The sequence below is a fragment of the Lissotriton helveticus genome, chromosome 4_1, assembly GCF_964261635.1.
Source record: "Lissotriton helveticus chromosome 4_1, aLisHel1.1, whole genome shotgun sequence".
Classification (NCBI taxonomy): domain Eukaryota; kingdom Metazoa; phylum Chordata; class Amphibia; order Caudata; family Salamandridae; genus Lissotriton; species Lissotriton helveticus.
In genome coordinates, this window is record NC_136063.1 from 1,215,897,217 (window position 1) to 1,215,924,221 (window position 27,005).

Genomic DNA, 27,005 nt, shown 5'->3' on the forward strand with positions numbered 1-27,005 from the left:
GCACCCAAGGTCTGATTTATACAAAACAAGGACTATAGTTAGACTGAGGAAGATGTAATCAGATGAAGAAATCACCCTAGATTAATCAATATGAAAGCACTATTTTATAACACCTCTCTCTATGAACACAGTAAACAAATGTTATCACATCAACTAACACTAGTTTGGTGGTACGCTTCTTGAGTTTATAACTGCCTCGAAACCTTCCTACTCTAAATAGTGTGCAAAGTGCTAAGAATAAGTAAATGGTAAACAGTGGATTTCAAATATTCATAAAGGACATTGTAAGGTTTCTTATATAAAATAGTGCAGAGTACCACTGCAGGTGCGACTGTGTAGGTTACAGAACTGCAGAAAAGGAAACATTAGGTCACATTTTATTTCTATACTGTTAGTACTGGAAATAACATTTACGGTTTCTGGTTTCTTGATTGGAATGCTAAGGTTTGTTTCACTAAAAGTAGCCTGATGATGTGTTATGTAGGGTAGTAATGTTTAAATGTGGTTTCATTATTAGAAACCTTCTAAACACATCAGTTATGGCGAGATTTAGATGCAATTGTGTTTTTGTCTCTCTATCACAGTAAATGTATATCATGGATTATGCTTTAAGATCTCTAATAGTTATCAACTGATATGTTACATGGTGTATTGCGCAACAACGGGTTTTACCTAAATGATAAAAAATAAGCACAATGAAATAGATCAAAGGACCCAAAGGCAGAAAAACTAAGCTGCACTAAAATCTTTCTGATAATGCAATACATAAACAGGTTGTATTTTAAGAGATTAATGCGGCATGGACTCATTTTTCATTCTTTTGAGCATCTCAATTTTTAAAAACAACTTTTTTTTCTTTAACAGAACTTTATTTTTATTTAATTCGATAATAGATGCTCTTCACTTTGTCTTCTGCTAGTTTGATTCATATTATCTTGCTTCACTGCAAGTTGGATGACTAAGCTTCTTTTGTTGCTGAATTATTTTGTCAAAAGTTTACAATAAAAAAGGGACCAGAAGCTAATAAGCTATATAGAAAAAAGAAAATGAAAATAAAAGTAACTTTTCCCTTACATCAAAGAAGTCTAAAGAATACCAAATGCAGATGAAAGAACAATATAAAGTTCAACAACTCATGTATACCAAAGGGCTACATTTTGTTTCGAGGTTCAGATGGCCAACACGGCGTTACTCACAGTGAGAGTAGACATGTATTTGTTCAGAAGCAGATCCACTACATCGCGTGAAAGTAGAGGCCGTAGATTGTTCACATTCACCTCAGGGGCCAGGTCAATGTGCCCCATCATTTCAGAGCTGGGCCGAAGCAGAACATTTTAACAAGGAACAAGAAAGAATAAAGCAGAAAGGAGTAAAAACGTTGCGTTTGGCTTTATGAATAGTGTGCAACAAAATAACACCACAGCGTTTTTATGAAAAATGTAAGACATCATGTTATTCAGGTTTAACTGCATACATTGTCCTATAAAATAAGTTACAGCTCCATAAAGGGATTTATTTTTGATGGTAGGTAGACTCAAAAGTCATGAGGCATGGTTTAAAAATGCCCAATACACCCCAACATTCTCCAGATACATTTGCATTGTAATCCCTGCAATTTTTGTTACTGTCCATTTGTTTGATTACATTTTGATCGCATATATAGAGATCTTTGTGAACAAACATTTTATAAAAAATATGCTAGTCTGTACATTTTGTATTCAGAGATACACATCAAAATCTCTAAGGGTTATTGTTGATCCCACTGGCCAACAACTTCAACAAAATTAACTTTAACAGACCAAACTGTTTCGTTTCAAAAACTTTTATTCGATTAACTTGGGTTAATCATAAAAAGTACATCAAACTGATTAAACATCATTCCAGTAGATAACCAGTTGCTGAATTTATAAAACTTCATTTGAAACTTTACCAAAACATTTTTTTTACAAAACCTCATGCTGCACTTTATCAAACGCATAGATTTAGCCAAAGATTTCTGCAATCGTGTTTTGTTTCTTAACTTAACATGGATGCCTTTCATGTTCAATTAGTCTTTGCTTAAAGCACACAAAAAAAATAGTACTAGAGCTCTAGTATGGGGCCACTTAGACTAGCAGTATCGTGTATCAATGCCCAATCAAATTTTTCAACACAGTGTCATTCCATAATCATTAATCCTCCTAAAACGTACCCTTGTCTTAGCTGCATCCAACTCCCCTTTGAAAGCTCAAAGGAAGGTACCACAGGCCACATAAAATCTGGTACTGCACCCATTTTCAGGAGAACAATGGACTGACCTCCATAAGTGATAGAACATATTTGAAGGCCAGTTAATACAATTTTAGACCTGCCTTTTTAGGTTTCGCCTGGGGCCGGAGCTCCTAGCTCCACCCAGGAGAAATCTTATGTTATAACAGAGTGGGCTTGGGATTACGCCCTCTGTTCCATTGGCTAGCTCCATAAATGGAGGCTAGCCATTGGAACAGAGATCTGTCCGTCATGGCCGGACCAGATTCGTGGGCGTTCCCGAGATTTTTTCGCTCTCCACCCACTTCTGCTCGTCATCGCGGCGGTGGGTGTGTGTTATTTTTTTTTTTCGGGTCGGCCTGTTTTCTTCTTTTTAGAAGTGTCTGTTGCTGGAGTTGGCTGCAAGATTCAAGTTCCCACGAAGCGATCAGGTAAGGAGCGTTTTCTTTATAAATGTGTTTTCCCTTTGTATGTTTACGTATTTTGACGTTTTCGCTGTTATGTCGTCTCCGTGTTTGTGTTCCGTCTTTGCGTGTTTTGTTGCTGTCGTCTCACGCCCTCCCCCCACCCCCCTGCACAGCGCAGTCACCACCTGTGCAGCGGTGCTGTGTCCGAAGCCATGCCAGCGCGCTCCCAGGAGAGCCTCTCCGCCGCCGCTGGGACGATGGATCTACCACCCTTGCAGCAACAGCCCCCGCCGGGTGCACCACGGGGGCGCGGGGCAGTGCCCTCCGAGGGGACCCCGTCCCTGTCCGCAGCCTCCGAGGACCCAGAGCTGCTGAACATGCCGGACCGCTGCTCAGGGAGCAGGAGGGAGGGGGGGGGGGGGAGGGGGCAGGAGGACGCGGATGTAGCCGTCCGGCGCTTTCTGTGGCCCAGCCTGGTCTGCCTGGACTGCCAGCTGTGCCACAGCCCTCGGCGGCGCCTCTCGCTGCTCCGTGGAGCTCCGTGGTGCCAGCCTTGCACTCTGTATCCTCCGGCTCCGATTTCTCAAGACCACTTTAATGGGGCGCGAATTGTTATCTTCCTGAATCCCGCAGTGACTGCACCCCGCTCGGACTCCTAGGGTTGGGGTTGTGACGTGGCCCCTGACCCCCGGCAGAGCCTCCTTGTTTACCTATGTCTTCCTTAAATGTTTTGATATATCAAAATGTGTAGCCTCCATACGTAAGTATGTGCATTTATTGTGATGTGTCGCCAGGCATGTTCTAATATTAGCTGGGTCTTTTATGTAGCGTCTGGTACACTGGTACATTTGATTGCACCCGTGTGTCATTTACATATTTTCATCCCTCTCGCTTTCTTACCCTTTTCCTTCTCACCCTCTTTGTCACCCCTCTCTTTCTCTCACTCTCTTTCTCAACTCCCTTTGGCTCGCAAACTTAGCACCTCACTGGCTTTCACTTTTTGCATGGTCGTCTCTCGTTCAAACTCCTCTCTTACCACCTTTCTGTCACTCGCTCTCCTCTCACACTTGCTCATCATGACTTTCCATCTTTCTTTCATATCTGTCATTCCCCGATTTCTTCTGCCTCACATCCACTGCACTTATGAACTTTTCCCACTCATAATTATCTTCTCGCTTTGTTCGCTATCCATATTCTATTCCATTCTCTCTACTAAAGCACAAACATTACTTTTTGATAAACAAATGCAAAGATTACGTTTTGGAAAATGGAAACTGTAGACAGGGTTATAAATAAATGAAGTCGATGTCTCAGCAAACGCATTTTGTTTTAAACCCAGCGTTGTTCAAAAGAGCATTCTGCATTGTACGTAGCCACTCCATGGTCTTAGTTTCTCAGGCAACAGAATATCTCCTCAAGTCTACGCAATGTAAGGAAGAATTACTGAAGCTTAAGCCGGTTTGATCGCTTTACTTGACTTAAGTGGCTAGCAAAATATTTTCGCATTATGTCTGTGATCTTGCAGAAATTCCTGGAATCCTTGAGAGCCAATTGTCAGTGATCTGCCTCGGACCTCGTCTTTATGCTGCCACAGGGGCGGGGGGGACACATAGACAGTATCGGAGGGGCCGTCTGCTTCCGGGATGCTGGTCAAGGGGGAGAGTGGACCTTCCATTTCCGGCACGGTGTGTTCTGGCGCTGGTTGTTCGTGTATCCATCTGTCTCTTTCCCTGTACTTTTCTGTTGCCCGTGCCTGCCTGCTAGTGAGAGTCTGTGTGGTGTGCCCTTTCTGTGTTTGCTTTTCTGTCTGCGTCTGTCTGTGTGTGTGAGGTTCTGTCTGTGTGGGTGCATGTGGCTCTGAGCGTTGCTCTGTGTGGGTGCAAATGCAATAGGTCTCGCATTTGCAAGAGATTAAGCTATTGGCATTGTAAATGACAATGCCATTTATTTATCTATTTTCAAAACCAACACATAAATAAAAATGTTGTCATTTACAATGCCAATAGCTCAAACTTTTCCAAAGGCGAAACCATTGCATTGTAAATGCTTGTTTATTTCAGATATGGAGCGTCCATCTTTAACACCCATGTAACAGTAGTGATTTAAAAAGGACATTGTATGAGAGCACATATATGCTGTAGGAAGATGATGTAAAATGATGAGGCTTAAACACTTACTAGAGAGTGGGGGTGTGAATATAAAAAATATATATGTACGTGTGTGTTAGCTTCTTTACAACCTTCTGTGATGAAATCAAGGAACTGACAGTTTTTCTTATGCAAATGTTTTAATAATCCACTTCATTCTTAAATTGTTTTCAGTTTTGCATGAATGCTGAATAATACAAGTTATTGTGGAATGGTCATATACCCATAAACCACAAATAATGTGAACAATTTGAACTCTATTGGAAAAATTCCTGTGGGAGCATTTTTTGGTTGGCTTACCTTAAGACAAAAAACGATCTGCATGCAAGGCTTTCGAGATACCATGGTCAGCGAAGAGGGGTAAGCCGGGTAGCGAGCCATTTATAAAAAATAAAATAGAAAAGCCATCTTTTGTGTCAGCAGTGCCACAATTACACATATTGGGCGAGAGCCTAGACAACAGATGAGCCCTAATAAGGGAAAGGGCAAGTATAAATGAGAGAAAAATAAATTAATTTAAAAATGTTCCAAGGATGATTGCATTTCATACACAAATGACACAACCATCCACAGGACAGGCACATGCCATACTGTAGACTAGAGCAACGTAGGACTAGAAGAGGGCTCTGCCTCAATCTGTTTGTGTGAGAGGATTAGTTCAAATTCTTAATAAGAGCGGCGACACTGGTTGCCATCAGCGCTCAAAGTAAATAGAAAAGACCGTGGCTTGGTGAAGATAGAAGAAAGGTGTAGAAGAAAACCCTTCCCTAGACACACATGACGACTGGTACAAATAAGAGACAGCTGAAAGCGGTTCTGAAAGTGTCAATGTTACCTCAAAAGGAATACCTATAAGAGCAGAACCAACGATGCTGAAGTACTCAAATAGGCTCAGGAACTTGACATGGAATTTTAAGGGTCTAAGCAAAAAGGTAACGAGAGGAGCAGTGATGAAGACACTATTACAAGGCAAATCGGATAGGCAATAATTGGGGGTTCATAGGTAGAGGAAAATATAAATTGATGGCACACTCAGGCTGCACAACAAGGTCAAGAGGAGCAGTAAGCATGGTAAGACACATGTACCAGTGGTTGGCAAGACATGGAGAGAAGCTCAAGGGTGCTATGCAGCTGTGGTCAGGGAAAAGATCCCTGCTGAACTTGATAGAGGCTCCGAGAGAGGCTGTTATTCTTGTATGACTGATTTAGTGAAGGATAAACAATTGATAGGTTATTTTTCAAGCACGAAATGTTTAGGAAATCCTGCAGGTTGAAATATTTTGTGGAATCCAACAGTCAGGTTGAATGGGAATCGTGTGACTCACATTCGTTACTTGGGAGATCACTGATCCTACTCGGGACTAGATTATGACTTCCTCCTAGAAGCAATTGTTGGCTGATAGGCAAATAATTAATATTTAAGCGGAGGTGTCGAACCATCCAATGCTTCTGATAACATTAGGCATACGGATAGGAACATGTAAAGAGGGCTGGTACTTGTATATGTGAGAACTTCAAGACCCTTTAGTGGTGAAGGTCATTATTGAAACCGTAGAACATTATTTCCTGAAGAATACTGATGCAGTCCGGTCATGCTCCACTCTGTGGGAATCATATAGATGGTAGTAAAGGAACAGACAACAGCAGTGATGTCAGGTGAGACAAAGTCAGAAAATTAGAGAGTTGGAAGAGAAGTAAATTTATGTAGAGAATAACCTAAAAAGAAAAGGTCGGATCATAATAGAGAGAAACACATAGGTAAAGCGGGCACAGTATAAACACTAGCTGGACAAAAAGGACCAACTTGACTCTGTGACATAGGCCAGCGGTTCATAACCTGGGGTCTGCAAACATCTGGAGGGCCATGGACCCCTGAAAGCTCACGACACCTACTCTGAGGGTCCACGACTTATGAAAATTAAATATTACCAGATTAATTAAATATATATACATAACAAAGCAGAATCTAAATGTAGCATCTTGAAAAGTTGGTTTCCTTAGCTTTATTTGTAGGTGCAGCACAAATACAGCAAACAGACTCTAGTACTGACAATACTTTCATCAGTTTCAAAATAAATTGGAAAATGTAAGTACTATACCCACTAGGCTACTGGCAACCTATAATTGCCTTGACATCGCAGATATGGGGTTTTCAATATCTAGGAGTTTATTAAATTTGAGATGAAGGGAGCATCTATAAAAGTAATCTGGGGTCACAGCTTGACCACTTTAGAGCAGAGGCAGCATGCTTAACTTCCTCTGTTCGTTCTGAGCCTAGAAGCACTCTTCAAAATGATTGCACTCCCCTGCTTTATATAAATACTTATAACAGAACACTCCTTTCTAGGTGACAAAGGTTTTTCACCACACTGAACGGTGCCCTGTGGCTATTTCTGTGGTGGGGTAAGAGGTTGTTTGCAGACATGGAACCCTCCCAGTCTGTCACTGAATACCTTGTATAAAGGAGTTCATTCTAGGGGTCTAGGTCTCCCAAATAAGTGTAGCGACTACGTGGCAGCGCATTTATGAATGTGAACAAATGGGCCTTTAATGGGGTTGATGAGCTAGCCCTGAAACTAGAAAGATACAGAATGGCTGGTATAGGTTTTAGGCACTATTTTTTATGGTGGGAGATCAGAGGCTTCCCTTACCCACGGAGGTTGTAGAAAAGGAACAGAAGAAAGCGAAAAATAAACGGACAGGAGGGGTGATAAAGGAAATGTCATTGTGTGTTGGTACCCAGATAGTATAGGTGATGAGCATATCCATCTTTGGGAAACAAGACACAAATGGAGTGGAAAAGTGTGGGCTACGTCTGGGGAGGTTGAGTCAAGTAGGTCCCAGAGTTCAACGGCGTGTTTGCGGGCGGAGCGGCTGTTGAGAAGGATGCCTCTGAGGTGATTGGGTTCTTTCCTGGTTGGCAGCATGGTGGGGCGGATGCTTGTGAAGCTGCAGTTCTGGCAGGTGAAAGGTCCGTGGGTGCGCTTCGGGCGGCCAGGAAGCAGGTGTGTGATTGTTCGTTGTTGAGTGCGTGGAGGGTTCTGGCATCGTAGCGGTGTCGGGCGCCGTGGCGTTTCGTGGGGTCTTGCCTAAGAGGCGCCTTTGGCGCGCTAGCGGTGCGGCCGCTGCTCGGCCTCTATATGAGGGGATGTGGGAGGGAGGAGCAGCTGGGAGGCAGGGCGGCAAATGGGATTGCAGGGGGGCGGGGGCCGCGTGAAAACTGGGTACAGGAAGGAAAAACAAGTTTAGGCAAGAAAACAAGTACAGGCACAGAGGAATAAAAACAAGTCTGGGCAAGAAAGCAAGTACAGGCACAGGGGAATAAAAACAAGTCAGGGAAAGAAAGCAAGTTAGGCACAGGGGAAAAATACAAGATTAGGCAAAAACAATGCAGGCACAGCCGTGCAGGAGCGTGGGGAGCGACCTGCCTGCGAGCAGGTCGCTGAGGAATCAATAACACATCCATTTTAGGTTGGTGGGATTATTACTATGGGTATATGACTCCAGCACACGAATATATGCATTTTGATACACTTAGTCAAAGGGATGCTTGGTGTGGAGTGTAGAGAGGCATGTTCTTGCTACGGTGTGGAGTGTAGAGAGGAATGTTCTTGCTACCACATCCTGTGGTTATGCCCTGAAATAAAAGTATTGGGGAAGGAGGCAATGATGCAAATACAAGCAAGCATTAGCAAAACTAATAGGTCTTGCTTATGAGAGCTGCTGGCTTTGGCAATGGAGGGAGGGAGTGAGGATGGGAGAGAAGGATGAGAGTGGGGGAGAGGGCATGTGAGAGACAATGTGGAAGCACACAGACTCGAAGGGTGTGCGGGAGGACCTGAGGAAGCAAACAATGGAGGATGGGCTGGAGGGGATGGAGATGTAAATGGACAACAGAGAGTGTATGTGAGGGGATGGGGCTGTAAGCTAATAATGGAATAAGGGAGAAAGGGGATAGGGAAGCAAACTGAAACAAGAGGGCGAGAGCGCCTGGGAGATGAAGCTGACAATGGAAGGTGGGCAGGGGGGCTGGGGCAGCAAGCAGACATAAGAGGGAGGCATTAGCTGGGGAAGCAAGCTGACAACAGAGAGGTGAAGAGGGCTGGGGAGGCAAGCTGAGGACGGACAAGAGGAGATAGAGAAAGCACACGGATAATGGATCTGGGGAATGCAAACGGACAATGGAGAGTGAGCAGGCAGGGCCACAGAAGCAAATGGGCAACCGTGGATGGGTGGGCCTAGGGAAGCAAACAGACGGGGATGGTGGGGAAGCAAGAACGGCTATTTGGGGGGGGGGGGGGAGAAAGAGGAATACATAAGGAGAAGTACACAAGGGAGACAGCTAGAAAACAGATGCACTCGTACGGTGCTTAAAAATACCTGAAAACCTGAAAAATGAACAGTGGAAGAACACAAGTAATGCATCCTCTGGTCGAGGGACAAACGCAAGAAGAGGAAGGAAAGACTTGGGAAGTTAACAAATAAGAAGCAAGCAAATCAGAGCAACAATGAAGCTGACTAATGGTAAGCTAATGGTGGCGCCAAACTCTCTGCAAGCCAATATGTCTCGCAACAGACAGAACATACACGGTCTTAGGCAAGCCATATAAAATGGTGCAAACGCTGTGGCAATTGATGCAACCGCTAGTACTTCTGTGTTTTGGGGTGAGGTGGTGATCCCCAGACATCATGTATTGTTTATTAATTCAGCTTTGTCAATAGCAAAATGAGAAGCAGTCCAGGAATGGGGCCCTCCAAGGATACTTTCACAGAAGCAATGGAATAGAATCCTCAATGGGTGCATAGAACCCGAGAGGTTGATCCCTCAGAGTACAGGCTGCCCGGTTAAATTTGCTAAAACATGGGTGCATCAGACAACACTATGGACGTATACACAGAGTGCAGTATCAGAGTAAAACTGGAACAAATCTTTAATAAGACTTGGGGGCTTCCATATAACAAGGTGTAATGATATTTGTCGATAGGATAAGACACTGCGATTGTTGAATGTTAAAAGGATCGAGAAAAGGCTGTAACTTGCAGTGGAAATGTTTACGCTTGCACATTTAAAAAAAGGAAAAACCAATAACAACCAAAAAAAGAAGGATAATTCCAATTGATGTCCTGCACACAATCACAGTTACTTGGCAGAAAGTGTTGCAGCCTCTTCCAAATATTTCTGTATCTGGTCTCGTACCACCCTTCTATGACCTGGGGTACTGTTGTCAGGTTTGAAGTAGGCCTACTATTCAAAGTGTTGACCAAGGGAATGTTAGGTGTCTTTGTGGGGGTTGAGTTCACAACTAATTGCTTTTTACAATACATCTTTTTACAATACTGCTGCATAGCTCACAGTCAGGCTTGAAGGGTGGTTTGTGTTTGGGCTAGTAGGATTGAGTCATGCGCAAAAAGAAGTGGTATTTCTAACACCTCCAATTTGAGGTACGTCTGGCATGGCTGCTATTATGGCAAGGTACATATAATTTGCATAAAGGATGAAGAGCAAAGGTGCCAGTTTCACCCCAAGATTGGTTGAAAATGTGTTCTTTTGTCCCACATACCGAATCTGACCTGTGCCTTTGAAATGCTGTAGAGACCGTTCACAAATTTTAGTAATGACTGATTTATCGGACAAACGTTTCATTTTTTCCTCCAAGACGCTCCTATTATCCAAGTAAACTGCGTGAGAGAAATCTAAGAAGGCTGCAAAAGGGCAGTCTTTTTCGCACAAGAATATAAGTTAACCAGGTTACACAGATTGAAAATGTGGTTAATGGACGATATTTTCCCTGAATCATCATTGGATGGGTGAGAGGATGTCATTTAATTTCTCTCCTCCATAAATTGATATGATTGAGGATAATATTGGTGAATACCCCGCTATTGTTATATGTAAGGCGGCTAGGCCTGTAGGATGAGCATCTGAATGCTGCCCTTTTTAGGTCTCGCCAAGGCAGAGCACATGCGCTGTTCTACGAGGACCTTTAGGCATTGGTCTTCACTTTTCAAGCACTGCACTTGCGCTTGTGGAGGCATCTACCTTGCGGGAGCGAGCAGCGCTGCACCACAAGCACGAGTGCTGTGCTTGAAAAGTGAAGACTGCTCTCCTTAGTGCGCAGGCGCCCCTCCTGCGCCCCCTACTTTCCTTTTCTCTTCTTTCCCAAGCATGCGCACGTGCACCAGTACCACTGGCGGCCTCACCTCCTGCTCCCCCTACTTTCCTTTTCTCTTCTTTCTCCAAGCATGCGCGTGTACCACTCGCGGGCTCACCTCCTGCTCCCCTACCTTCCTTTTCTCTTCTTTCTCCAAGGGACTGGACTCCAAACTAAATATGGTCAAGGAATAGGAGATTACGTTTGTCAGCCATTTTCTTTTTGATTTCGAACAGGTATTTCGAGACATCCTCTGGTACACATGGAACGCATAAACAGTTGACACGCAGTACAAATATTTAGATTTACAGAAAGTTCCAGTTGAGCAAATTGTTAAAAGCGCCAGCCTTTTCCCTTCCTACGTCCTATGTTCCTGGTTAAATATTGTAAATGTATTCACCAAGTGATTCATCTCTTATAACCCAAGACAAGTCTCGCATTTCATTCACATTTGTCGGACACTGTTTGCCCCTCCCAATATGTTGAAAAGTATGTGTTTCTTCTCTGTCTATTTTTCATTTGATAGATCCTGCTGGCCTATCTCATTTTCATCTTTGTCAGATCCAATTAGTTTGGCTAAACTTGAAATAAACAAGGCAAAGTACTAAGTTTGACAGTGTGCTTTATGTATTATTGAACACTCAGGAACACACAAGCAGCACCATAATAGATATGTAGTGCTTACTATAACTTCCATCTCTATATTTTTGTTTCAGTTTCTTTGTCATTGACTCTCCTTGGGATACAGAAGTTTGTGTGTCCTTTGGGCATAGAATGAATTGCCATATGTGTGATAAGTGTACAGTGGGGGTTTAGCTTCCCTTGAAAAACAAGCATTGGCATAGCCAATAGGTCTCGCCTTTGGGCCCGTATAAGTGTTTAGCCATGCAACAGTTGATGTTGTTGCACCAAGTATATTATGCTGCATAACTAAATACAAAATAAGGTCCCAAAGGCGAGACCTATTGGCTATGCCAATGCCAGTTATATAGAGGCACAATTAAGCCTGTTTTCCAAGAAGCAGGGATACTTGGTTCTTCTGCGAAGATCAGAAATGTTATGGTGAACAATGATGACCACCAGCTGCTGAACTGCTTGAACCAACTAGATAGAATCATGTTAGAGCCTGAAGCTTTAACCTCTTCTGTGCTCATGACGGCCCCCGGCCGTCATGAGTCATGGTGGGCGTGTCCACATGACAGCCGGGATGGCGTCCGTGCCACGCCCAAGATTGGAATGTCCCAGCACCACGGCGGAATTCGTGCTGCAGCGAAGGTGTTAATATACGTCAGGGAGAAGATGGCCTTGTGTATTGTTTACTTTAAAAACCATGTCTCCAGTTCTTGCTGCCCCGATTGTATGCAAGATGTTATCACATGGTTGATCAAAGGCTTTTATCTACTAACCTGATGAATGGTAGTATTCTGGACGATTTTTCTGTTGCTAGATGTGTTTCACATTAGTCGAAGAAGTTGTTTAAGTTCTTTTTCCAGATGTCTGCGGTCATGTTAACATTGATTTTCTGTTGCTGATTTCCTGAAGATTTTGCAGAAGGTTTTTATATATCTTTCTACCTGGCTGCTTCAATAAAGGATTCCCACTAACTATCTTGAAATAGCTTTCTGTAGTAATCATTGTTTTATATGTTTTTCAACACATATGTAATCTGTTTGACTTCATTTTATGCTTTGCTGGAACTTGTTCTTTAAAGCTTTACACTATTTGATGCAAATCAATCAGAAGGCACTCAAAAAAACTATCATATCAAATTATCACACAATGACACTTGTAGCTTGAGTCTTTAAGTCTTCTTTAAACAAATAATTTGTTTAAATTGCTTAACTGTCACAGTCAACGAGTTTCGTTCCGTGAACTTCTCCAGGGCATCAATACATAAGTTAGCCTCAATAAATCAAGCCCATCAGATAAGAAGTTTGTAAAAGAAATTACATTTCTCCAGGTACTCACTGAAGTAATTGATTGATTATATATAATGAGGCAGATGTGGACACCAGGATTCGGGGCTCAAACCGCAACTAAAATGCTGATGTATTGCATGTTGGATAATTACATCCTTTTTTGGCCCACATCTTTCTATAATCCTCTATTTGCATATCACGTCTTATCTTTCCTCTTCAGCACCGTTTTTTATGCTCTCTTTGTGCAAGTAATTACTTTGAACTCCAATCCCCCCACCAACACAACCCTCTTGCTCACATCGCAGGAACGCTGGGGGAGAAGATCATTGAGGGAGAATGAGGCAAGGAGATTGAGGGAGCAGTCCTACAGATGGCAGACAGTAAATCAAGGGGAACAGCCATGGTAGAGAGATGGGAAAGAGAGGGAGGGGAGGGTGAAAGCAGGGCCAGAGAAGAAGGAGTCAAAAAAAGCAATGTGGTATGCAGCATCGGGAGAGGAAACAATTGGAGGGAGGGGTGGGGGTTGAGGGAGCAAAATCTATAAGCATTTGTTTCTTTGTCTTCCAAAATATCCCACACAAATCAGTAAGCTTCTGGAAGCAACAGCCCTGGGATAAAAAGTGATCCCTTCTCTACTAGAGTTATTCTTCTCTAAAAAGAATCACACATGAAAAGAGAGTTCACAGCCTCTTAACCTTAAAAGTAGCTGAATGTCATTCTTAAATGAAGGAATTTCTTGCACCGGTAACTCAGAAAAAAACAGCTCATTGTGGAAACATACATTCTACATTCAACAATGTTACACACTTACTTCTCCACTCTTACCTCTGGTATGTGTTTAAGACCCAAGTGAGGAGGCTGACAATTTCATTAGCTTCCAGATCTTCTGAGGCCAGCTCCTGGATGCGGGAGGACAGTGCCTCATGGTAGAGGCCAAGGAACTGTTTTAGAATCTCATAGTGAGGAGGGAAGCACTGAACCATGAGGTTCTTCACCACAAGTAAATCGTCCAAGACATATCTACGTATTATTTCCAGGTGGCGCACTAGCCACATCTTGTCCGACTCCCGGGTGTCTGCCTGAGTCCCCTCTATCCTGTTGGTCACTGTTTTCTGCAGGACTTCAAGCATTTTCTCCTTCCATTTCTTAGGCCGATCATGAGGGATGAACCCAGTCTGTTTTTTTCGATCCAGCATACGCCGATCAATCTTTTCTTCTCTCTCGATAATTCGAACCACAGAGACAAGCATGGTGGGATCCCGACGCACAGTCACAGAAGATCTTTGTACCACCATCCACAGCTGCTTGGCCAGTTCATCTGAGAGTTTGTGCACCTGACCAAAATAAATCTGGATGAGATTCATGTCTCTGCTGTTTTTGCTGTCCATGCGATACTGCTCATACATGAGGTCATCCCTGGAACACTCCAAGTCCATCAGCTTTCGATGGGCTTGCAGAAGATCACCATGCACTATCAGTTCTTCAGTTTCCCTTACTATTTCTGGCACTGTAAGACCCATGCAATGGAAACAGAAAGAAACATTTATGAGGGAGCAAGACTGCTTTTCTCTGCAAACATGTACTTTAGGCATATTTTTTCAATATTAGATTATAGATATAACGGCATTAAAAAAAGAGGGGTGCAGAGCATTAATTAGCTTGTGGTTATGTTAACTTTTTGCCATCATTAGTTTGTGGTTATGCCAACTTTGAGCCATCAACGTCTGCAGTAAAAATCTGATTCTTCATTAAAAGAGGAGCAGACGAGGTTGAAGTCTCTTCAGTCAATTTAACTAAAAAGGCAAAAAGACCATTTAAAGTATTTTTCAGTAAATACAAAATACTTCATATTGTAGAAACAATAAAAATTATTATTCCATTGTAAAACGCTGCATTTTTCTTCCAATATATAGAACAAAGAATTTGATGCAATACATAATGCACAGCGAGAAATCATTTCACAATTTTATTAATCATCTGCTTTTAAAAGGTATAGCTGTCTTTTATAATCAATTATTGACATTTGGAAGAGATACCAGAGCACAATGATTGCATTCTTGCTGCTATACATAAAAATCAACTTCATATTGTGCACTGAAATAAATATCAATGTCACAGCAGGAAGTATGATTTAATACAACCCAAACATCCTTATAAGAGATACAGTCTACTTCAGACTATAGATTTACTTATGTTTTAATTTGCAGGTTAAGTCAGAAACTTTTCCAAGAGAAGTTCTTGACCGCACCCTAAGTAAAGTTAAGCACCCAGCAATCAAGAGGAGTGATGATGACGATGATTATTTTCTGCTATGGAACATCTTGTGGGGGCAGAGAGGTAATTCTTCAGCAGGGAACTGGACGGTCTATGAGCCTGCAAACCTCCGGTTGCAGTTGTTGGGGAGGGAACAGGGATGGTATGTTAAAAAAAAGGAACAGAAGAGAGAAGTGAAGCTGAAGGGCTCCTAGGTATTGAGCAATGTTCCTTGAAGGTGATGGTGCCACAAATGGATGCTAAATCAACCCATTTAGTTCTTACATTTTGCAAGCTTCACAGTGTATGAAACCTGAAAAGTGTGCAGTTTGCAAAGTTTTTTTACAAAAATACTTGTTAAGTTGCAAGTGATGTCACTATCACCAAATATAATGGTGCACACGTTTTCAACCGCAGAAGACTGAGTTGGCCTCGTAGAATTCAGAACCTTGACCTGCAGGCAACATTGCTCTCTAAGGACTGCCCGCTGCAGGTTGCAGAGGGTACCTTTAAATACCTAGGCATTCATGTAACACCCAAGCCTGAGGAGTTTTTTCGTTGGTACCTTGGGCCCCCCATGGAGCGATTCCGGCGCGACACCGCGACCTGGCGCAGCTTACAACTGACTCTGTTGGGAAAGGCAGCGCAGTTTAAACTGATGGCGCTCCCGCGATTCCTATATGTTTTGGAGAATACTCCATTTACTTTACCACAGAACTACTCCAAAACGATAACGGCAGAAGTCTCCAGTCTATTATGGGGAAATAAGCTGGCACGCATTGCGCAGGATAAATTGGTAAGGAGCTGGTATGACGGGGAAATAGCCCTTCCAAATATACAGTTGTACTATTGGGCAGCTCAATTGAAAGTGGTTAACAGCTGGATACATTCCCCCCCAAACGGACCCGGCGTTCCGAGCAGATATGCAAGGATTGGGAGAGGAGGGGATCATGTCAGTGCTTTATAACACACGTAAATCCAAACTGTTACTTGGGACAACGGCGCACACTGTAAGCATATGGTATGCGGCACATACCAAGATGGGGTGGAGGGGGGTTATCACGCAAATGACACCATTAGGGGATTCGCAACGACTGGGCCAACTCAGAAAGAATAAAGGATTTAATAATTGGGATGCAATAGGTATTTCGGTAGTAGGTGATCTCTGGAAAAAGGGCGCAATGGTCTCATTGAACACTTGCAGGCGCAATACGAGCTGGCATCCTCAGAAAGTTTTAGATATATACAGATCAAACATGCATTAAAGGCAGTTTTACCCCCAGGAACCAGTTTACCAGAAGCTACTCCTCCGGAAGATAGATTGTTGACAGAGTATATGCAGAAAAAGGCAACTTCCCTCACCTACTGTAAGCTGGTTAATAATTTGCCTGATCCCATGGAATCACTTAGGCGAAGATGGTCCATGAATCTGGGAGACTTTGAAGACTGATTGGCAGGGGGCACTTTCCTCCCCTTGTGAGGTAGGGATACCGTCAAGGTTAAGGTTGGTTCAATTAAAAATACTCCACCGCACATACTATACTAGAATGACCCTCTACAAAATAGGGACGGCTTCACATCAATTTTGTTTAGGAAGCTGTGGGGAGGAGGGCACTTTCTTTCATACTATATGGAAATGCCCGAAGGTTATGGTTTATTGAGTTATGGTAATGAGGACGGTCTTGCAAACTGTGGGCTTCAATAAGCACCGCCTAGGCATGCTTCCGTAGCCTAGGCGGTGCTTATTGAATATATGGGAACCAACTGATTTGACTCATCAGGCACAAGATTGGATAATGTTGGGACTGATGTTCGCTAAGCGAAATATCGCAAAGAGGTGGGGTTCAGGAGAATCACCTACACTGCAACAATGGAGTAAAGACATGGATGAAGCTATGGTAGCGGAAAGGGTGGTGTATATACATCGGGGTTGCCCTCAAAAGAGGGGTAAAGTTTGGGGAGACAAACAAATTTAGAGGATATATTTGTGGGCCACCTACTGAGCCTCCAGGCGTGGAGAATGAGCAGTTGTCGGACTAAAGGGAGATTGGGGAGGAATGCAATAGTAGAATTGTTCCTGGGACCGTTTCTTGCTGCCACGGGTAAAATCAATGTAAGTACTGTTCCAACTAAATGTGCCAATGATTATTGAATACGCTATATTGTATGTGATTTCATGATGCCCTAAGTTTATAATACAAATATATATTTTTTTTAAATATGTCAAATACCCGGAAAAACTAAATCATCCGATTTCGAGTTGGTATGGTGTACCAATTTTAGTGCAGCACCAGAAACAAAGCTCTTCAGGCACAGGCTATAGATTACGAATGCATTAAAGATTGATGGTAGTTAATAAGTTTGAATAGTGCTTTGCATGAATGGAAACCTACAATGATGCAGTGTGAAGAAACCATAGTATAAAAAATGGGTAAAATAAACCAAGGCAAAGAAGGCGTTTTACCTCAATGCATCAGCTAGTTTTATTACGTGTGCAGTGTGAAAGAATAATACATCAAAAAAAACAAGTTCTTTACTGAAAGGGTGCTCCCTGCTTCTCACAAAGCACACAAATCCCAGGTGCAAAAATACTAAACACCGCTTTTTAGTCCTTTTCAGATAAAGACTGTGGCTAATTCAACCAATAGCTGTGGTTGAATCTATCAACTGTTGCCAATCAGCTTTATACCTTAGGATGAGAAGTTTGAAGAAAAGGGCCATTTCAAGACTAAGCCAACATCTAATTTTGGGATGCAGATCTCTGAGAAACAAAAAAAAAATCATTGAAAACCCCCCAAAAAAAGCAAACGTTTAAAAGCTATTTTCAAGAAAGTTACTCCGACTGTGTTGTGATCCCTGGCGCTATTCCATTCTGGAAGTTGACTGTAGTTTCAATCAATTGAAAATGAGAGCAAGAAAGATAGCATTGAAGTGTGCAATAAAAGCTGCTTTTGCTAAACTCAATCTCATGGACAACAACTATCATCTGTTTCGTTGGTGGACACACCACCAACTCTCACCCCACCTCTCTTCACAGTTAAAGGGAATGCAGAGAGACCATTATTTAAGCTCCGTGGGCATATCATGCCTACAAGCTTGTCTGGCAGTCTGCGTTTTAGGGCAATAGAGAGAATGCAGGCAATTTAAGAACTGATCTAGTGGGCTAGAAGATACAAAGGACGATCTAAGAGCGGCCACGGGTGGCCGACAACATAAAAGCTGGCAATGGGGCCCTTTTTACTGCTTATCTCATACAAGGAACAGTCTATGATTTGAAAAGTTCAATCTGAGAACTGAAATTGTACCCGTCTAAAAGCAGAAACTGTGGGCTAATCTAAGATATGACACGAGGATAAGAGCAGAAAGAGGGCACCCAAAAAGCTGATAATTGGTGGGGGGCCGGGGTGCAGGGTTCCAGCTTGATAGTGGATACCAGGTTGATGAGAGGGGGTGGGGAGAGAAAACTAGGAGTTGATACTGGGGAAGGGGGGAAGATAACCAAAGAGAGTACAACCAAACAGTCAATGGCACTGCCCATCCAATTAGATACTGGGGGCCAACCAAAGAGCCAATACCAAGGGTCAACCAAGGATTCAATACAGGGGAGGGGGCACCTAAAGCACTGATACAGAGAGGGTAACCCGAGAGCCGATACTGAGGGTGCTAACCCAAAAGCCTATATTGGGGGACTAACCCAAGAGCCAGTAACACTAGAGGGCACATTTTCGGGCTGACATTGGAGGAACCATTCTAAGAACCAAACCTTGGGGGTGTGGTCTCCCTATAATAGCCTTTGCTTGGGTGCCAACTCCACGCGGGGAGCGTATACTAAATTTAACAGGTGATGCTAGACATTACAGACACTCCTAGAGTTGAAAACACTGTTAATAAATCCACCTATACAAAGAGCGAATCAATGAAATGGTACATACTAGATCAACCAATGATTCCACAGTGACCACAATGACCTAGTTAAATAGCCCCTTATTATACCACTAAAAATTACAAGATAATCTAAAATAATGGATACGGACATAGAATGGAACTGTAAGATTGTTATGAGTGTCAAAGACTGGAAACGTGTCCCCTCAAAAATGATGTACAAAACTGTTTGAGTATCTAAGCCTCATTCATATGCATCTTTACACCAGTGTTGTCAAAGTTCTACAAGAAGCTGATTCATGCTACAACATCCAGTGAAGCATTTCCATACAAAAACATCAAACAAGGAACCCACTAGCGTGAGCTTAATCAGAAAACATTTCCAACTTGCTTTACGGCCAGTTACCTGAGAAGATGTTTTTAAGGTTTTCGACAGCTGCTGCGAGCTGACTGTGTTGGACCACTGCGTCTTTCACATCTTTGAGGCTTTCAATTGTATTAATGCTCTGCCGCCAATCTTTGCTGACATCCCCCAAAGAGCCCTGGATGTTCTTCACATCACTTAGTGCATTGTGCAGCTGAGTGAGACCAGTCCTTACACCATCCAGTTGAGACTGGATTGCTGCCTAGAAGGAGCATTGGCAAACAATTAAGTTACTCCTTTCAAAACAGTGTTCAGAATTTAGCACATAATGCAAATAGACTAGCAGTTCAATTTGTCAAAGGCAATCAATCCACATATAAAGTATCCCCCCCCCTCCCCCGAATAGATTAAGCACAGCTGAAAATAACCAGGTTGGATAACCATGTCAGACTGGGTTCGTCCAGAAAACATTCCCAAATTCACAACCATACATACATAAAATCTCTTTCCGAAGGAAACCAAAAAAAAACTGTTTGTTGAATCCAACTAGTATTTAGTTCAGGAATGGTCTGAGGATTCTAGCACAATGATAATCAGAAATGCTATGAACCCCAAGCTAGAGAGATTGAGATCTAGAATATTGAAGAAGTTATTCATACTCAAATCTTCTGACAAAGAAAAGTCTAACAGCCCTATGCCCTAGATTCGTTTCACCATCTGGAAAGTATCTCATTTCTGGTTGACTCTTCCATCAGTACATCTACTTTAATTCTCAAATTGATGAACCTGTGCTCCCTTGGCTTTCTCAGAAATCAGATGTGTTCCTTCATCCAACAGCCAATAACACTAACATTGGGGCTCATTTCTAAATCCTTCCACTACATCTGGCAGAAGTCTATCTTCATTAATCAACAAGATTAATTGTTGATGGATTTACAAGCTGCACTAAATAATCTGTCACAAGTAAGGCTCTGGAATATTGTCTTGGGGTCAAAACAATGGATTTTGCATGCTGCATGATTATTTGTACATTAAATACTGTAAATAGAGAGATTTGGTTTTTACTTGTTATAATATGAATTTCATTGTAAATACTGCAACACAAACTTTGTATTGATACAGTTTAGTTTGTTTTAATCTAATAAGTGTTGGGAGCTTTACAAATGTAAAACGTCCTTATTAACCATTTTTTCAACATGTTAATGAGGTTTTTGATATACAGTTCAAATATCTGGACACATATCAAACACCACAAAATTGTTGTGGTGTGGACCTTTTGACATACATGGTTTACAAAACCTGAACTTTTCACCATCACATTGACATGACTATACTAGTAATAAAAATGTGCTTTAAGAAGTTCCCCGTATAAGAGGGATTTTGCATTTCCATATTAAATCAGTTTGACCAATGAACATTACTTGGAGGACAGCACCTCCCTAAATTATCAAATTCCCATTGCCAATAGGCAATGTCATAATGTACTGATATCTTGTCCTGATACTGGATCTTGCTAGCCAAAAATAATGAACACTTTCAAGCATGCTCAATTAACCAAAATAAATATGGAATCAGAGCTTTGCTATATGTTTCATGAAGCAGCTCTTTCAGAAGCAGGCCATCTAGAGGGAGTCTTGAGCCAACCACAAAACCAAAAATCTTGCAAAAGGGGCCCTTTCAATCTGAAAATCTGCCCCCGCAATGTTGACCCTCAATACAGTTCCCTGTAGGGAAGTTAAACTCGACTGGTCCTCAGACTTGATGGAGAGACAGTCATTGCAGTGTACTAAGAGCATGGAGGAAAATCCATTCCAAGAGGTAGACATTCTCTTGGAGTATTGGTAATGCAAGACGACAGCCCTGTAAAAAGAATGTTGAAGTTAAAGTCAAGACTAGCCCTATTAGGGTTACGAGAGAAAAGGAGACCGAGTGGCTAGCTCACCAGAACATCCAAGTAGTGATAAATGACACTAGGACCGTGGAACGTTGGTTGGACTGCTTACTCTTAAAAGTCCACTGGATATACTCCAGGCAGTGCACTCTTGGTGGAGTTGATGCAGGGGAGCTCTGTTAATCTATAGCTCGCAGGGAGCCCACTCATTATTCCTCTTGAAACAAAATACATCCAAAGGGCTGACATCCCAGATAATGCAGCAGGCACAGTCTGTCAGACTGCAGGGCCTGATGGTGCAAATCAAGTTCCCAGCTTGGCATTCCCTCTTTATTCCTCTTGAAGCAAGGTACATCCAATGTGCTGTAGTTCTAAATAAGTACAAAAGGGGGTGTGCAAATCAGTCTGACCCTGTGCCTCATGGGAACAGTCCAGCCCGAACTGCCAAGCCATGCCCTCCCTGGACCGGAAACAAGCTTCCGAGGACCGGTTTCTGGCATTACAGCCGTCTTCAGCCCGGCTTGCTTGAATCCAGTGGCAAAGTGAGCAAGGGACTCACGTCTGAGCATGCCCTGCCACACTTATGGCAGCCAAAGCGGTACAAAAGGGGGTGGTAATGGCCGGAGCATCTGAACCAATCAAACACTCACACCCAGTCAAAAGATCTGGGTTTGATCCATCACCGTTCTTTAGCCCACTCTGCCACCCCAGTTCAGACATGGCTATATGCAAATCAGTCTGACCCTGTGCCTCATGGGAACAGTCCAGCCCGAACTGCCAAGCCATGCCCTCCCTGGACCGGAAACAAGCTTCCGAGGACCGGTTTCTGGCATTACAGCCGTCTTCAGCCCGGCTTGCTTGAATCCAGTGGCAAAGTGAGCAAGGGACTCACGTCTGAGCATGCCCTGCCACACTTATGGCGTCCAAAGCGGTACAAAAGGGGGTGGTGATGGACGGAGCATCTGAACCAATCAAACACTCACACCCAGTCAAAAAATCTGGGTTTGATCCATCACCGTTCTTTAGCCCACTCTGCCACCCCAGTTCAGACATGGCTATATGCAAATCAGTCTGACCCTGTGCCTCATGGGAACAGTCCAGCCCGAACTGCCAAGCCATGCCCTCCCTGGACCGGAAACAAGCTTCCGAGGACCGGTTTCTGGCATTACAGAGCCGTCTTCAGCCCGGCTTGCTTGAATCCTGTGGCAAAGTGAGCAAGGGACTCACGTCTGAGCATGCCCTGCCACACTTATGGCGGCCAAAGCGGTACAAAAGGGCTAAAGAATGGTGATGGATTAATCCCAGATCAGTTGACTGGGGGGTGAGTGTTTGATTTGCTCAAACGCTCCGTCCATCATCCCCTTTTGTATCGCGTAGTTCTAAATAAAGCAGCAGGCATAGTCTTCAGGGTGCAGGTCCTGGTTGGTGCAAATCAAACTTCCAGTATGGACCCTTCTTCTTTCTTAAGCCTCAATAAGCAGATCTGAGAGGAACTGCCCCTCTCAGATGGGAAACAACTGTTTCAACGCAACTTTTACCACAAACTACCTTTACAACGCAATTTTTAAAACGCAGGATCCTTTACAACGAATGTCTTTACAATGCATGATATTACATCGCAGATGCCTTTACAATGCATGCCATTACGTTGTAAAAGTATGCGTCGTAACGTCATACATCCCTCTCAGATACTTATTCAGTGTTCTCTGGGGGCAAGCAGGGGGGCACTCCTGTCCAATGGGGTGCAGGATAACACCCCAGAGCATGACCACTTCCTCCAAAGTGTGGCACAATGACCTCCTAGAAAACACTATTTCTCCAAAATTCAATATGTCCGAATTTTCAGCAGAGAGAGAAGAACTAACTAAACCAGCCTACAGGATGGCTTCATCTAAATACGTTTCCTCCCCTTACATCTGGGGATTCCTGCCTTAATCCTGACATCTGCCTGGGCTCAGAGGTTAGGGCTGTAACTGCACGAGACTTACACTGTTTATTACCGCCTCTTTTTGAAGAGGATGGTTTACGACCCCTCCTCCTGAAATAGCATTCCTACGTAGCAGAGCCCAGTATGGCTCTCTGACCCCCCCCTGGCTACTTATCACCTCATCAAAGCAGCCTGGCTAATCCACTTAACTCTGGCAAATCAGGTCAGAGCACTAGAGGGCTAAATTTTGGCTTCCATACAAGAAAGTCTTCTAACTTCTTGCCTGTACATTTTAGGATACATTCAACAATACCATATTGTTGGATTTATAAATACCATTCTAGGCAGTCCTTTAATGGTATTGTTATGACCTCCTGAACATTCGTTATTATTTAATAATTTCTTGACATGATAACCTATGTGGCTGGGGATTTGCAATGGAAACAAGCATTTCCAATTCAATAGGTCTTGCAGTTTGAGAGTTCGAGCTATTGGTGTTGTAAATGACAATGTCTTTTACCTACGTGTTTTGGTTTGGAGTACAGTGAATTAATGTACAGAGACACAGCTGCAGCACTGTCTAGAGGACTACAAATAAGGAATTACCACTGTGACCGAAGCCCAGCTGCAGTACTGCCTAGAGGACTTAGCATGGGGGAGTTACCGACGGGACCAGAGAAACAGCAGCAGCACTGTCTAGAGGACTTAGAAGGAGTAATCACCACTGTGACCAGAGATACAGCTGCAGCACTGCCTAGGACTTAGAATGGGGGAGTTACTGATGGGACAAGCGAAGCAGCGAGCAGCACGGTCTGGATTTTTTAGAATGAGGAATTACAGACAGGACTAGTGTAGCTGCATTGTCTATAGGACCTAAAATGAGGAATTACCACTGGGACCAGAGAAGCAGCTTCAGCACTGTTTAGAGGACTTAGAATAAGGAATTACCGATAAGACCAGAGAAGCAGGTAGAAGCAATGTCTAGATTGACTTAGAATGAGCATTACCGACAGGACCAGAGAAGCAGTTAACAGTACTGTTTAGAGGACTTAGAATAAGGAATTACTGACAGGACCAAAGAAGCAGCTGCAGCAGTTCCTAGAGGACTTATAATGTGGGAATTACTGACGGGAACAGCGAAGCAGCTGCAGTATGGTCTAGAGGAGTTAGAATGAGGAATTACTGATGAGACTAGAGAAGCGTCTAGCAGCACTGTCTAGAAGACTTAGAATGCGGAATTACCACTGGGAACATAGACACAGCTGCAGCACTGCCAAGAGGACTTAAAATGTGGGAATTACTTACAGCACCAGAGAAGCAGCTATCAGCACTGTCTAGAGGAATTAAAATGAAGAATTACAGACGAGACTAGAGAATCAGCTAGCAGCACTGCCTAGAGGACTAGGAATGAGGAATTACCAATCGGACCAGAGAAGCAGCTAGCAGCACTGTCTCGAGGTCTAAGAATGAGGAATTACCACTGGGAACAGAAACACAGCTGCAGCACTGTCTAATGGAGTAAGAATGTGAAATTACCACTAGGAACAGAGACACAGCTGCAGCACTGCCGAGAGGAATTAGAATGGAGGAGTTACCGACGCGACTAGAAAAGAACCTAGCAGCACTGCGTAGAGGACTTAGAATTAGAAATTACCAATGGGACCAGAGAAGCAGCTAGTAGTACTGTCCAGAGGACTGAGAATGAGGAATTACCAATGGGAACATAAACACAGCTGCAGCACAGCTTAGAGGATTTAGATTGAGGAATTACCACTGTGACTAGAGACACAGCTAGGAGCACTGTCTAGAGGAGCAAGAATGGGCAATTACCACTGGGAACAGAAACACAGCTGCAGCACTGCCTAGATGACTTAGAATGGAGGAGTTATTAACAGGACCATAGAAGCAGCTAGCAGCACCGTCTAGAGAAGTAAGAATGTGGAATTACCAACGGGACTAGTTTGAAGTAAAAAGAAGATTAAAGATTTGGTACATGTATTTGTAGAACACTATAGTGTGAGTGTACCCCTTTGGAGAGCTTTTAAGCAAAGTGAAAGCTGGTCACAGACGCAAAACTTTTGTCTGAAGCAGGCGCCAGGATGGAAGCCAGAGATGGCCTAAGAAAGAATAGTACATGCCTGAAAATACGAGGCACTACATTAGCATGCCAGTAACGCTTGCTATTGCAGTTACGAGCTGCATTTGTGTTTTTGTAAGGCATGAAGCCATAAAGTTAATTACCTATTGCGACATCACATAACATATCCCCCAATTTTCCGAAGTCTGTAATACTTACAAACACAGATAACAAAAACAAGAATAACAAGCATTTGCAATGCAATAGGTCTCGCATTAGTAAAGTTTGAGCTATTGGTATTGTAAATGACACATTTTTTATTTATGTGTTGGTTTTGAAAATAGCAAAATTAATAGCTTTGTCACGTACAATGCCAATAGTTTTAACTTTCGCAAATGTGACACCTATAGCATTTGTAATGCAATATGTGTTGTATTTACGTGACTTAGATGTAATGATATTACAAATAACAATGGCTTTTATTTTATTTTATTCTTAAATAAAAGTTATTGTAATATATAATGGCAATAGCTTAAACTTTTGTAAATAACTTTTGTGAAGATTATGTTCAGTGTATTTTATTGTGACGAAAATCCAAGAACAGAAGTGAAATATTAACATCTTTTTGTGACATTTGTAATAAAGCTTGAAACATTGAGAGAACATATTTGAACTAGTTGTTGTTGAATGGTTGCACAGATTGATGCTGCGGTGGCGCTGAGTGATGTTGTGGTGGCAACGAGTGATGCTGAGGTAACGCATAGTGATGTTGTGGTGCCCCTGAGTGATGCTGTGGTGGTGCTGAGTGATTCTGTGGTGATGCGATAGATAGAGTGAGGGCGATAGATAGATATACAGATAAATAGAGTGAGGGCGATCGATAGATAGAGTGATGGCGATAGATAGAGTGAGTGCGATAGATAGACAGATAGAGTGAGTGAGGGCGATAGAGAGAGGGCGATAGATAGAGTGAGGGCGATAGATAGATAGATAAATAGAGTGAGGGCGATAGATAGATATAGTGAGGCGATAGATAGATAGCTAGTGAGATAGAGTAAGAGCGATAGATAGAGTGAGGGCAATAGATAGCTAGAGTGAGGGCGATAGATAGATAGAGAGATAGAGTAAGGGCGATAGATAGATAGTGAGGGCTATAGATACATAGATAGAGAGTGAGGGCGATAGATAGATAGAGTGAGGGTGATAGATAAATAGATAGAGTGAGGGCGATAGATAGATAGATAGCGATAGATAAATCGATAGATAGATAGAGCGAGGGCGATAGATAGAGTGAGGGTGATAGATAGATAGATAGATGGATAGATAGATAGAGTGAGGGTGATAGCTAGCTAGATAGAGTGAGGGCGATAGATAGATAGATAGATAGATAGATAGATAGATAGATAGATAGATAGATAGAGGGCGATAGACAGATAGATAGATAGAGGGTGATAGACAGATAGATAGATAGATAGATAGAGTGAGTGCAATAGTTAGATAGAGTGAGGGCGATAGACAGATAGAGTGAGGGCGGTAGATAGAGAGATAGATAGATAGATAGATAGATAGATAGATAGATAGATAGATAGATAGACAGATAGAAAGATAAAATGAGGGAGATAGATAGATAGACAGATAGATAGACAGATAGAGTGAGGACGATAGATAGGGTGAGGGCGATAGATAGATAGGTAGATGGATAGATAAGATAGAGTGAGGGCGATAGATAGAGTGAGGGC

The 27,005-nt window shown here is 42.8% G+C and overlaps 1 protein-coding gene across 3 annotated transcripts in view; it reads right to left on the minus strand.

Annotated features, from left to right (window-relative positions):
- The window catches only part of EXOC3 (exocyst complex component 3), a 175,298-nt gene that overhangs the window by 135,496 nt on the left and 12,797 nt on the right, over positions 1–27,005 (minus strand). For 2 of the 3 annotated variants that reach the window (XM_078687789.1, XM_078687790.1), the window contains exons 3-5: positions 19,414–19,633; positions 13,698–14,379; positions 1,197–1,314 (exon numbers count right to left, since the gene is read on the minus strand). In XM_078687789.1, the coding sequence (XP_078543915.1) occupies positions 1,197–1,314; positions 13,698–14,379; positions 19,414–19,633 (1,020 nt within the window). The remainder of the gene's footprint in view (positions 1–1,196; positions 1,315–13,697; positions 14,380–19,413; positions 19,634–27,005) is intronic. The other variant, XM_078687791.1, reaches the window with a different exon arrangement.